This window comes from Passer domesticus, chromosome 11 (genome assembly GCF_036417665.1).
Source record: "Passer domesticus isolate bPasDom1 chromosome 11, bPasDom1.hap1, whole genome shotgun sequence".
In the NCBI taxonomy this organism is placed as follows: domain Eukaryota; kingdom Metazoa; phylum Chordata; class Aves; order Passeriformes; family Passeridae; genus Passer; species Passer domesticus.
The window spans coordinates 15,652,293-15,664,342 of NC_087484.1; the positions used below are offsets into that span (position 1 = coordinate 15,652,293).

The 12,050-nt window shown below is 42.7% G+C and overlaps 1 protein-coding gene across 1 annotated transcript in view; it reads left to right on the forward strand.

The window, feature by feature from the left end:
• COL4A4 (collagen type IV alpha 4 chain) overlaps positions 1-5,385 on the forward strand; it is a 66,915-nt gene extending 61,530 nt beyond the window's left edge. The window contains exons 44-47 of the mRNA XM_064385936.1: positions 345-461; positions 1,177-1,365; positions 3,156-3,442; positions 4,053-5,385. Coding sequence (XP_064242006.1) covers positions 345-461; positions 1,177-1,365; positions 3,156-3,442; positions 4,053-4,316 — 857 coding nt within the window. The 3' untranslated portion in view covers positions 4,317-5,385. The remainder of the gene's footprint in view (positions 1-344; positions 462-1,176; positions 1,366-3,155; positions 3,443-4,052) is intronic.
• Positions 5,386-12,050: the final 6,665 nt, after the last annotated feature.

Genomic DNA, 12,050 nt, shown 5'->3' on the forward strand with positions numbered 1-12,050 from the left:
CTCAGGAGGAGTTACAGCTCATTCCATGGTGCAGATCCTGATGGCAATTCTGCACAAGGCTTGCATGCTAATGTTTGTGGGGAGTACTTTGGTTTCAACTGTAAATCACACAAGGTCTCTGGAGAGGATGGAAACCTCCTCAGGAGCTGCTGTTCCTAAGTCATACCTCTGAGCTACTGCTGTGGTCACAGGGGGAATAAGTGGTGAAAAGAATTGCCTGCAGAAGCAGTTCTGCACCTCCCTGTCCTGGTGTCCATTTTGCTGACTGGCCCTTTGTGTCTGGACAATGCAGAACCTTAAATCCAGCCCTCTGAAGGAAAAGCATATACTTTGTATTTATCTAGGCATAAAAGGTGAAGAAGGATCATATGGCCTGCCAGGTCAAGATGGGTTACCTGGGGCACCTGGACCACCAGGTGACCAAGGGAGCCGAGGAGAGCAAGGATATGCTGGGCCACAAGGTAAGAACAGAGCATGACTTCAGGGGGGAGATGTGTGAGATGATGCACAGACTCAGTTTTTTCTCTTCTCCCCCAGTTCCCACATGGATACAGCCACCTCTAGCCTGAGATTCCATGACACCTCCTGCCCCTTCTCAATTCAAGCATTGACAGTGACATTTGTGAATGATTTCATAACAAGACCCATTGGAAGAAAATTTATCTCAGCATCCATTATTAAGCAGAAAGGCAATTAAGCAGCCATGCTCAGACAGAATATATCAATAGGCATGCATCTCTAAACCAGGGCTAATGGGGCAACTGTCTGGCAGTAATTAAAGTTGTATTTTACCTGTGACTGCTCTCTAATAAATTAAGGCTTTAATACATATGTGAGCAAGAGGCATCGAATGTTACTGCAAGGATTCAAATTCAGTCCAAACGTTCTGTTCATCCTAATGAGTAAGTCAGGGAAATCATTGCCCACTTCAGTTCATTTCTTAATCCATACAGCACAAGACAGAGGTACAATAGAAAAGCCAAGTGCCAAGCATTCAGTGGCAATCTAGTTCATTTCTCTCCCAGGAGAAGGATAACAGAAGTCTGCTTGTGTCTTTATTGCCCATGACAGCCTTGAAGTTGTATTATATTCAATTTGGAACTTATTGAACATTTACACACAGCAGGTGTGAACATTGTATTTTATACCAGTAAATTTCTTTTACCTTTCTCCAAGGTCCACCTGGCCAGACTGGTGTCCCAGGACAACCAGGCCCCCAGATTAGATCTGCAAGTGGATTCTTGCTTGTCCTTCACAGTCAGTCAGACCGAGAACCACTCTGCCCACAGGGGATGCCAAAGTTATGGACTGGCTATAGTCTGCTGTACCTGGAAGGACAAGAGAAAGCCCATAATCAAGATCTTGGTATGTATTGTACATAACTGCTCTCCAGCTAAGGGATAACATGGTGTTATCTATACAAGGAAAGACAAGTCACATGGAGCAAGCTATAAAACTGTCAGCTACTTATTTTCTACACTAATTTACACTGATGATAATGAACTTGGTTATGCTGCCCTATTGTCACCCATTTAAAATGGCTTTCTGCTGCTCTGCAATTGCATGCAAAAGTATTTCTAAGTAATTTTGACTTGAAGTTGGAGAGATGATGGGTTTATTTCACTTATCCCAGCTCATTTTAGGCTGTCTTTGAAGTCACTGGAAAGATTTTCCTAGGTCAGAAATCTTATTTGGCCACTCTGAAATAACTCCCTGGAGGATCTGCTCCTTTTTTTACTGTAGACATAGCTTGGGAAAGAGCTGGTTAAGTTGGGTAAGTACAGTTGGGCAGTATAAGTAAGCTTTACAAGTAAATTATGCATCATGTGTACAGCAGAATCCTGTGCTTTTCAGAGTCAGAAGCTAATATTTTTTGGAAATGCCAAAGCCAAATTCCTTCCAGAGACAGCTCCTTTTGGTGCCTTGGGTCACATCTTCCCTGTCTTTTACAATTCTGACTAAAATTATATGTCTAAATAAGCTGCCTGCCTTGAAGCCTGAGGAACTGATTGGTGGCAATTTGCACAGAAAAAAGTTTCCTAAATTCTTGTTGACTTGTTATACAAGAGTTAGAGAAGTCTCTGAGGAGGAAAGATCAAGGACCTAATAAGCTGAACAAAAAAGAAGTGTTTAAAAGAGCAATAAAAAGAGCTATTTTTAGAATAGCAGTGGTGTTTTAGAATGTTTTCACTATTGTGTGTTTGGCATTTCCCAGGAGAGCCAGTTGCTAACAGAATGCCTCATAACAGCAGTGAAAATAAGATTCAAAGAAAACGGAGTCCTTGTCTCCTGTGTGATTTTGCAGGCATTTTTCCTACTCAGGCTGCTCCAGATCCTTCACTAGGACTGGAATGGAATATTATCAGAGATAAACAAAACTGGCTTCTGTACAGAAATGTCACATGTCTTTAATGAAGGTGTTTGGGTTTGGGGGCATTACAGAAATAACACTCCACATACCAAGTTCAAGGCAGAACTCTGTGCAATGATTATTGCTAACTCAATAGGCCATCATGAATCTGTTCTAAATTCAGTTCTGGAACAAGTTCACCACAGAAGTATGCACTGGTGACTTCTTGGTTCCCACTGATGTCTGCCTGATGAGAATTTTGCAGGATTGGCTCTGAAAAATCTTTCAATCCTTTTATTTCACTTTGGAGGTCTGTGAAGCCTTTCTGGAAGGCAGTTGAATAGCTGCTGAGATTTCAGCTTAATGGACTGCTGGCAACGGCTTGTCATACTTCACAAAAATGTTTTTATTTATCAGCATTTTCATTTGGTTTCTCACTGCTCCTAATGAGTTTGTAAATAGCTAATCTCCTTTTAAACCAGCCATCACCCCTTGCCTAATTTATTTTTCAGTGTTGGCACAGCTAAGAAATTTGTTATCATAACTGTTTCTCATGGTGACAAACTACATCATGTTTAAATATCAGATTGATACAATTAAATATTACTGGTCAAAGGAAGATACTTACTGGTAATAGGTCTCTGTTTCTCACATAGACATTTTGGTAAAGGGCTTGGGAGGTTTAACATCTGTGCATTACCTAAGTCCTGCTGAAATACATAATATTGCAGCAACATTGGCCAGAACACAATTTTCAACTGACCTAGGAAGTGAACTAATTGGCACCACTTGCTGTCATTTTCAGGTCTGGCAGGCTCCTGCCTGCCCGTGTTTAGCACCATGCCGTTTGCCTACTGCAACATCAACCAGGTGTGCTACTATGCCAGCCGCAACGACAAGTCCTACTGGCTGTCCAGCGCCGCGCCGCTGCCCACGGCGCCGCTCTCCGAGGAGCAGGTCCAGCCCTACATCAGCAGGTGCGCCGTGTGCGAGGCGCCCGCGCAGCCCGTGGCCCTGCACAGCCAGGACCAGTCCATCCCCCCCTGCCCACCCAGCTGGAGGAGCCTTTGGATAGGATACTCGTTTTTGATGGTAAGAGAGTGGGTGCATGATTATATGGATGTGTTGCTTTCATCCAGCTTTTGTATTCTAAAGGTTCGAGGATTTTTAGCTCTGAAAAGTAAATTGTTCGATGTCTAGCAAACATTAAAGAGGAAAATTCACAAGAAACGAGACAAAGGTTAGTTCCAAATTGCAGAACCTGGCTGTAGCTACATATCCTGTACTCAGAGACTTAAGATATGCATTTCTTAAAATTACAAAGGTTTTGCCTCTTTGTCTATAATAAACAATGGGATTTTCATGTACAAATACGCAATTTTCAGAATTAGAGCTTCAGGTCTTTTTAATGCCATCCTCAAGTTACATTTGCAGCACTTTGGATAATGGCACCATTCTGAATCAACCCAGACTTATTCCTTCCTTTAGTTTGATAAATACCTGAAAGTTAAGTAAGCTGGCTCTAGACTTTGAAATTAATGTATTACAGAGCAAATTAAAATTTTCTCCAGCAAGAGAATCTTACTCCAATATAAGATTACAAAAACCAGCACAGTTAAAAGCAAGTAGGGAAAAAGACAGATGAACATAATTTACCTATTTTTCATGCACGGTTAGCAGGCTGTCCCTTTGTTCTTTGCAGCACACTGGATCTGGTGACCAGGGTGGTGGACAGTCCCTCATGTCACCCGGAAGCTGCCTGGAAGACTTCAGATCAGCACCATTCATCGAGTGCCAGGGCCAGCGGGGAACGTGTCAGTTCTTCGCTAATGAATACAGCTTCTGGCTGACCACCGTGATGCCTGAGCTGCAGTTTGCATCAGCCCCCGTGTCAGGGACTCTTAAAGAAGGACAAGAGCAGAGGAAAAAAATCAGTAGATGCCAGGTATGCCTGAAGCATGGCTAGGAAGCAAACCAAAAGCAGGCAGCTACAGAGAGGCTTGTGGGAGGATGAGAAACGTGCTAAAGGTTTAAACAGCAGCTCGTGTTTGAATCTGTGTCAAGGTGTGCAGCACTGTTCTTTGTTGGAATGGATAAATGACACACAGATGAGGGATCTGCTGAGCCTCATCCACCCATGTACACACATCTACAGGCAGTAAAATCTCGTGTAAAATAATTAAGAAAATATTAAATTCTGTCCCATTGAAGTTCACTGCCGTAAAGTACAGGGAACAAGGTGAGCTTGGAGGATTTAGTCAAGCTGGGAAGACCAAGGACACCATACCTGTTGTGCAAGAGAATGGATTTCCTGTTAGAAATGGCATTTAAAGCAGGATGAATATGTGCATTTACGTGGCATATTATAAATATTTATCCATATTGATAGAAATGTGCAAACATATAAATGTCAAAGCCCTGTAGCTGAATTTCCCAAGCTAAAGAAACTTTGCACTTGCTGGTTCTGAGGGAAGAGAAAAATGCAATTATTAAAAAATAATCTAATAATAAAAACAATGAAGATCAAAGTCTTTTACCACTGCAGTATTGAACCAGACTCTGAAAGAACTGTTAATTGGGCTTTCATAAGCAACAAAAAGCTGCAAATCCATTTAATGGAAGATTACGTAAGAAAATAAAATTAGCTGAGATAACAAATCCTTAAAAACCTGTATTTATATTTACAATTAATTTCTAAAAGCAGTTACATTAAATAATTAAACTCTAATCCAAGTTTCTGAAGAAACAAAGCAATTTCTAATATTACTTGAAAAGAAACTGTGGCATGGTGATAAAATAGGTGAACTTATCTGAGTGATGAATATAAGAATGTTAGGACAATAAATTGTGTTCATTCTTTGCTTCTTGGTTTGTAAATACACCACAAAAAAAAAGAACAATCACCATTAAGATCCTTGTGGAATGACAGCTCTGAACATACTTTTTATTTTTTAAAGCACTAATTGTAAAAATGTTCATATCCTAAAGCACTAATCACCTTTTGAAAAAATGAAAATACATTTGTACAGTCTTCATTCATCTGTAAAACTAGAACTATTAAATGGTTCTATATCATGGGGAAACATCTGAAAACACAGATTGCAAGTGGAGAATCCATCATGTGCAGAAGGGCCACAAATGCTCCTTTTACCACTGAAATAAGCTACATTTTACTAGAATGTAATCAAACACTTTTTCCAGCACTTTTCCTTTCAATTTGTGTTCACTGAGGTGCCCCCAGCGAAAGGATTTTCAAGGAAACTGAATCCTCATCCAAGAGTCCTAATTCAAAGCAAACTCCCTCTGAAGCCATCACGAGTACAACAGGGTGATCAGCCAATTTAAAAGCTGGGTACACAAACTGAAAGAGCAGGAAAGACAGACATTCCAAGCTCAGCCAGAGGAAAATAAAACAGTCAGAGGATAAGTCCAGTCGAGTGTAAATACATCTGACTGCGCAACTTCCTCCTGACACAACCAACCAAACCTCTGCAATGTGCTGTGCTTACGTGGTGGTCAACCTGACCTGGGCAAGGGTCAGGAGCCCTCCTGGGGCATGTGCCATTCCCACCTGTGCCAGGGAACACTTCCCTCTGGTCCTGTGCCCGTTGGGACAGGGCACACCTCAGGTCACTGCTGGGTGATCCCGACTGCATCTGGCAGATCTGACACTGGAGCAGGGGCCAGCCCCTGCCACTGACCTGTATGCAGGAATTCCATCCCCTCCTGGTTCAGGCAAGCAGGGCAGAGCAGCTCTCCAGTCTGACATAAACACCAAAGTCTCAGCTCTGTGAGGTGCTGAGCAGCTCAGGAGCTTCCTGTGGGAAGAAAGCAGTGGGTGGAGAGGAGCACCAGTGCTGAGGCCACCCGTTCTCCAAGGTGTGCAAGCTGTGCTTCCAAAAAGGCCTCAGCTAAAGCCCCACCGGGCTGGGGCTGCAGCTGCTGCTCAGTCACAGAACAAACACCAGGGGCTCAGGTGATGGCCCCATTTCCTGAGTGGATTTAGCTGATTCCACACTGAGGTCTCCTTTATGAGCCTCACCTGACAGTGCTCAGCAGCTCCTGTCACTCATCTGCAGCCTCTTTACAGGTGAGAAACTCTGGAGAGGGGCTGTGGCTTTCCTGGAGAGCAAAGTGGGGCTTTTGGTATAAACTGCTCTGAGGTAAACAACAATCAAAATCTTATATACTGTGTTACTGCAAACTGGGTCAGAGGGACAAGGTGAAAACAAAAGGAATAAAAAGGGGTTTTGGAATTGCATCTGTGTTCACCTAACTTGAGCAAATGCACCAAAAAATCTTTAAAACATCAGCAAAAAGCCTCACCAATAATTTAAATAGGCTATTTCACAGCATTTTACCATGTTGCTCTTTTGTTTGCTTTAGAAACATCACACAGATCCCCCCAAATTTGTGTATTATTTTGATGCAGAGTTTTTGCAACTCTACCAGTTCCATTTTACTACGGTCTGTAAGAACATATATATAGGAAATGTATTTTTAAGCTACTACTGATAGCTCAGATATTTCATAAGTGTGCAAATTCCTGTTCCATGCTCAGCTAGCTCCATAAGGCATTTGTCAGAAATACTGTACTAATTCAAAATTAAATTGCAGATAAATTGCTTAACATTACACAGCAAGTAAAACAGATCAAAGTATAAAGCAGCAGATGCTTTAACTCTGCAATCATTTGTCCAGTGACTAAAAGCAGCAAAATAATTGGTAAATTATTCATAGGGAACCTATTTATGAAATCAAGTGTGAAAAGGCAGAGCTGAAAGTGTTAAGAGTAAAAACACCCCTAAAAGCAATGGCCCTGTGCTAGCCCTTGAAGTCCAAATTACCCTTACTATGGCATTCCAGAGTTTGGATCTTGTGCAGGCCCAGTCAAGAAGCGAATTTTATCCCCAACAGCAGGCAGGATATTAAGAGCAACATAGAAAATTATACTGGCTGCACTTGGAGGTCACTGAAATAGGAGCCATTTGGGGTGAACTGCTCTGGAATTAAATTCAGATCCAGTAATTTCTAATGAAATTTGCTTGCCTATCACCCTGGCAAACCATGGCCAGGACACAGGGAAGGTCCTGGTTCTAACTCAAGGCAAATCCTCAGGGCAGGTGACAGATTCTTATCTCTCACATCCCTGTGCATCAGGATTTCTAGAGGATAACAGGTGGAAGGAAAACACTGCATGGCCTGAAACCTGATCTTGTCACAAGAAATGTGGCCATTTTTGATTCATTTGATGTTTTTCATTACAAGGAAGGAGATGCACAAGCCAATACTGAAAGCATCTCTTGAATGTCATCTTTTGGTGTATACAGAGCATGTCAAAAGGGAGAAACTAAAGCAAAACTTAAGTGCAGAGTCCACAATCCACATGCATAGAACAGGTATCAGAATGAGAGGACAGCAAACAGCTGCAGACAGAGGTGGTGCTTGGCTGGGGCCTGTGAGCTGACACAGTCTCCTGTGCAGGGGCCGTGGCCAGGCCTTGCTGCCCCAGGTCCCTGCTTGGCATGTGCTGAGAGCTGTCAGGGTGGGGAGCTGGCCCTGGCTGGCAGCCACACATCTGCTTCACCCCCCAGCACGACAGGAAAGAAAACAGGAGGACAAAGAGCAAGAAAATTCATTGGTTGGCATATAGATGGGAAATCACTTACCAAGTACTGTTGGGGGCTAAACAGACTCAGCTCAGGGAATTCAATTTATTATTTTGGGGAAAAAATTGACAAACCTTAACATACCTTTCTTCCAAGTTTCCCAGTGCCAACTCACTCCAGGTCCTGCTCTGCTCCATTGTTACCACAGCAAGTGCCAGTTATTCCCTTCAGTGAGGCAGGGGGCAGCCAGAAGCTTCTTGGGAGAGGTGTTACTGCAGGTACAAAGTGGCTTCTCTGTGCTGCACCTTCCTTCTCACTCTCTTCCTGTGCTCTGACATTGTTCCTCTGTAGGCTGCAGCCCTTTTGTGGCAGTACCTGCACTGGCATGGGTCCTTCTCAGAATCACATTATTATGTGCAGCAAGTTTAAGCAAAACTGGTCCAGGGATTCTTCCAGGGTAAACTCTTAACCAAAAAACCCTCTTTCCCACTTTGGCTGGTTCATGAGCACCAGGAGAAAACAAAAGTAATATCACAACAGTCAAACCCCAGAATTCCCACAGTCCATACATTTTTTGCCTGTATTTAAGGCAATTTTATCCATTAATCCAGGCAGCTTACTTGTTTGGAAAGGATCCCCCCTAAAGCTTTAAAGCACACTCTGGAGCAGACTGAATGTGCTCTGCACCACACCTGCTCTGGGCACACAGGGACAGCCTACAGGGACAGTGCCAGCCCTCCAGCAGAGTGTGTGGGGCCACACCATCAGCCCTCAGCAATGCTCTGACCTGGACCTTCATCCAGATGCAGGACACAAACCACAACTATCTGAGTTTCTTTCTGTTATTCCACATGGCCACCTCACAGTGACATCCCAGACTGACTCCCAGCTCTTCCAACAATCCTTAAGTAACTTGTAACCCCACTCAGTGGCCATCCACAGACAAATGCTGCACAGATGAGGACTTCTGTTCTAAGGCTTGACTTGCATTAGAACTGAGCAAGACAGAAAACAACCATCCAAGGCCATGGGGAGGAGCTGTAATGAGGAACAATTGTTTGCAAGAAAAAGGATCTCTTCAAAGCCAGCTGTGAGAAACAGCAGTCAAGCAAGGACAAAGCCCATCAGTCTTCAAAACAATGAAAAAATTCAGTCAGTTCTGGTAAGAACTTTCCAGCAGGTGAAGCAATTGTTCATCAAACTGGGGATCTATTTCATGACTGGATCTGATTTCAGAAATTAGCATTTTAAACTGACCAAACAACAAAAACAGCTGCTGAAATTCTGCCCACCTGAACCATCTGGAAAACTAGCCAGATGGAGAAAAAAATCCCCATCAGCACTCCAACAGATGCTGCTCCATATTCATATTTAACAGCTCTCCCCTTTCCTAGTCACTTCATCCAGATGTTCCAGAAGGTACTGGAAGTTCAATTAGAGGTGACATTTTATAAGTGCAGAGTAGAAACAACTCAATATTTATCATTCTGGAATGAACCTGTACAACAAAGACAGTTTGTCCATGTAAGGCAGCTCACACACCTCACAGCACAGCTTACCTTGTGCTTGACCACACACTGCCCCACTGCTTCACAAAAGGGGACAGGCTTGAGCTTCGTGGGATTTGAAATTCCACATATGTTTTCCACAGATCCACTGAATTAGAAACACAGAGCATATGAGACAAAATCCCAACCAAGTCCTAATGGAAGCCCACAGTAAGGTACCATCCTACAGACTCTCTGTTGTGTCCCTGCGTGTTACTCTTGGCTGGTTTATAGCAAGATTTGGAATGAAGCACTCAAGTCCCAAACTGACATCAGGTGCAGCTTGGCAAAACAAAGTTTCAGTACACAGGAAAACAAGAACTTTTCCAGAATTTAGTCTTCCATGCACATGACAAACACCACTCCAAAGGGCTGCTTTCACTGAAGTGGAGATTAAACTTTCTCATGGGCAGAAATCAATTAAATCCTTATGGGAAGTAAAAAAAAAATTAAATGCCTACTCTGAGGCAGTTGTAGCTGTAGTCTGCTTGACTTTGCACATCTGCATTTTAAAAACTACAAACCAAATTATTATTTTTATATGCTGTAATTCTATTGTGCTTAAACATTTTAGATATATGTAAGAAAGTGAAATAGATGCAATAAATGGTACCAGATGTTACAGAAGTTTTGGCCACAGACAGGTTGTATCTCTGCATAAATGATGTCACAACAACCTTCTCAGCTGCAGAACTTCATACATAAATATTTTATAATTTTTAAGTCAGCAAAGAGGTGTTTCCATACTCACTAATATTGTATGGATTATGGGGCTGTTCTTTCAATTGTTCCATGGTTAAGGAAGGAAAACAGGGATTCACAGAAGTGACTGAACACCAATCTCTCTTAAATGATCCCTGGAAAGAATGGTTTGGTGAAGGACCAGACCTAATCCAACATTCTGCACCAAGGCAAGCACATTTACTGCTGACCTGTCCTGAAGGGGTACTTGTTTAACCTGCTCCAAAGAGACAGAAGAAGGAAATTCTGGAATACCTCTAGCTTATTTGGAAAGTTCACTATCCACATGTTTAGAAATCTTTTGCTTGCACTCCTTTTGCTACAAATTAGGCCAATTTCTGCTGGTAAACAGACAAGAGAGCTGAGCTTACTGCTGTTCTCATGGAGCAGAAGAATGCTGTCATACATATCCTTGATCTGCTCTTTCACTAACCCAGTTGCTTTACCCATTCCAGCAGATCATATAAACAAAAGTGTCCAAACTGTATTAGAGTTGTGTGAAAAACTGTCTGAGTTCCTCCAGTTTGCCCAGCTCCTGAAAGAGTAAATGGATATCAGAATTTATTGTAAGACTTTTTAGAAAGCTTGACATTCCTTCAGAAGCAGCTTCTACGACTGAAAGCTCAGAAATGTTAATATTTTCTTGCCTTCTGAAATCTGGTAACAAGTAAGAAACAGCAATTTTTTTAATATAGGGAACAATGAGAAGCTTATAATAAACTCATGCAATGATTCTCTCCTTCATGTCTGCACACCCCAGAAGCCACAGCACAAATACCAGGATCTGCTCACCAGCTGTTGTGTGCAAGCACGATCCGCACTCAGGGCTGAACCAAAAGGGGCACAATTCCCCAGCCATGGAATCAGAGGGGAAAATGATCCCCATTCCCATCCCCTGGCAGCAGCAGGGAGGGCAGCTGGACCCAAACTCCTTCCCAAGCTGTTCACTCCCCCATGCTGGGCCATCTCACACCTCTGGAGAAAAAAAAAAAAAAAAAAGCAAAACTGCTGGCCTAAAGTGGCCAGTCCCTTCACTATCTCCTACTACCCCCTATGTGCCTGTATAAATACTGTTTTCTTGGTATTTTAAGGGGCATTTTCTTCCCTGTAGAAGTGGTGCTGCCAGGGAAATCAGCACACTGACACAAAACCACAGAATTTGCCTGTGCTTAGAGACAAGATGGAAGAGGGAAAAGAATTTTAAAAGCTAAACACAGTTCTTTCATCACATCTTAATTCTGGGCTGTGAGAGACCCTTATTTATCAACAGTAATATGTTAGGTCATTCAACCATTAAATTTCAAGAATGTGCCCATTAACAAGTCTGCTGATTAGGATTAATTAGGGAGTGGAATTTCTTACATGGTACCTGATCACAGAGTTTAGAGGAAGTACAAACAACTCATAAGAAATCACAGTTCCTACAACAAAGGAATCAAACTGCAGATGCTGAAATATTTTATACAAAGCTGTTTGCTCCCAGAGTCCTTGAGGCAGTCAGGCAGTGACCAGGGCCAGCACCCACCTGGGTAACTGCCCTTAATTTTTGTCCCTGAAGAGATCAAGTACAACCGAGCACACTGGGGATTCATCTGCCACATCTTCCCTCACCAGTGCTCTGAAAACTAATTGATGGGGGCTTTAATGACAAAAATACCACTGAGGACTCACAGAACAATTTGGGTTGGACAGGGCCTTTAAAGGCCATCCAGTCCAACCCACCTGCAATGAGCAGGCGTTAATAAACCTTCCAAACACTGGATGTAGCAGAACTTTTCAATAATCTAACTCCAAAGCTTCCCC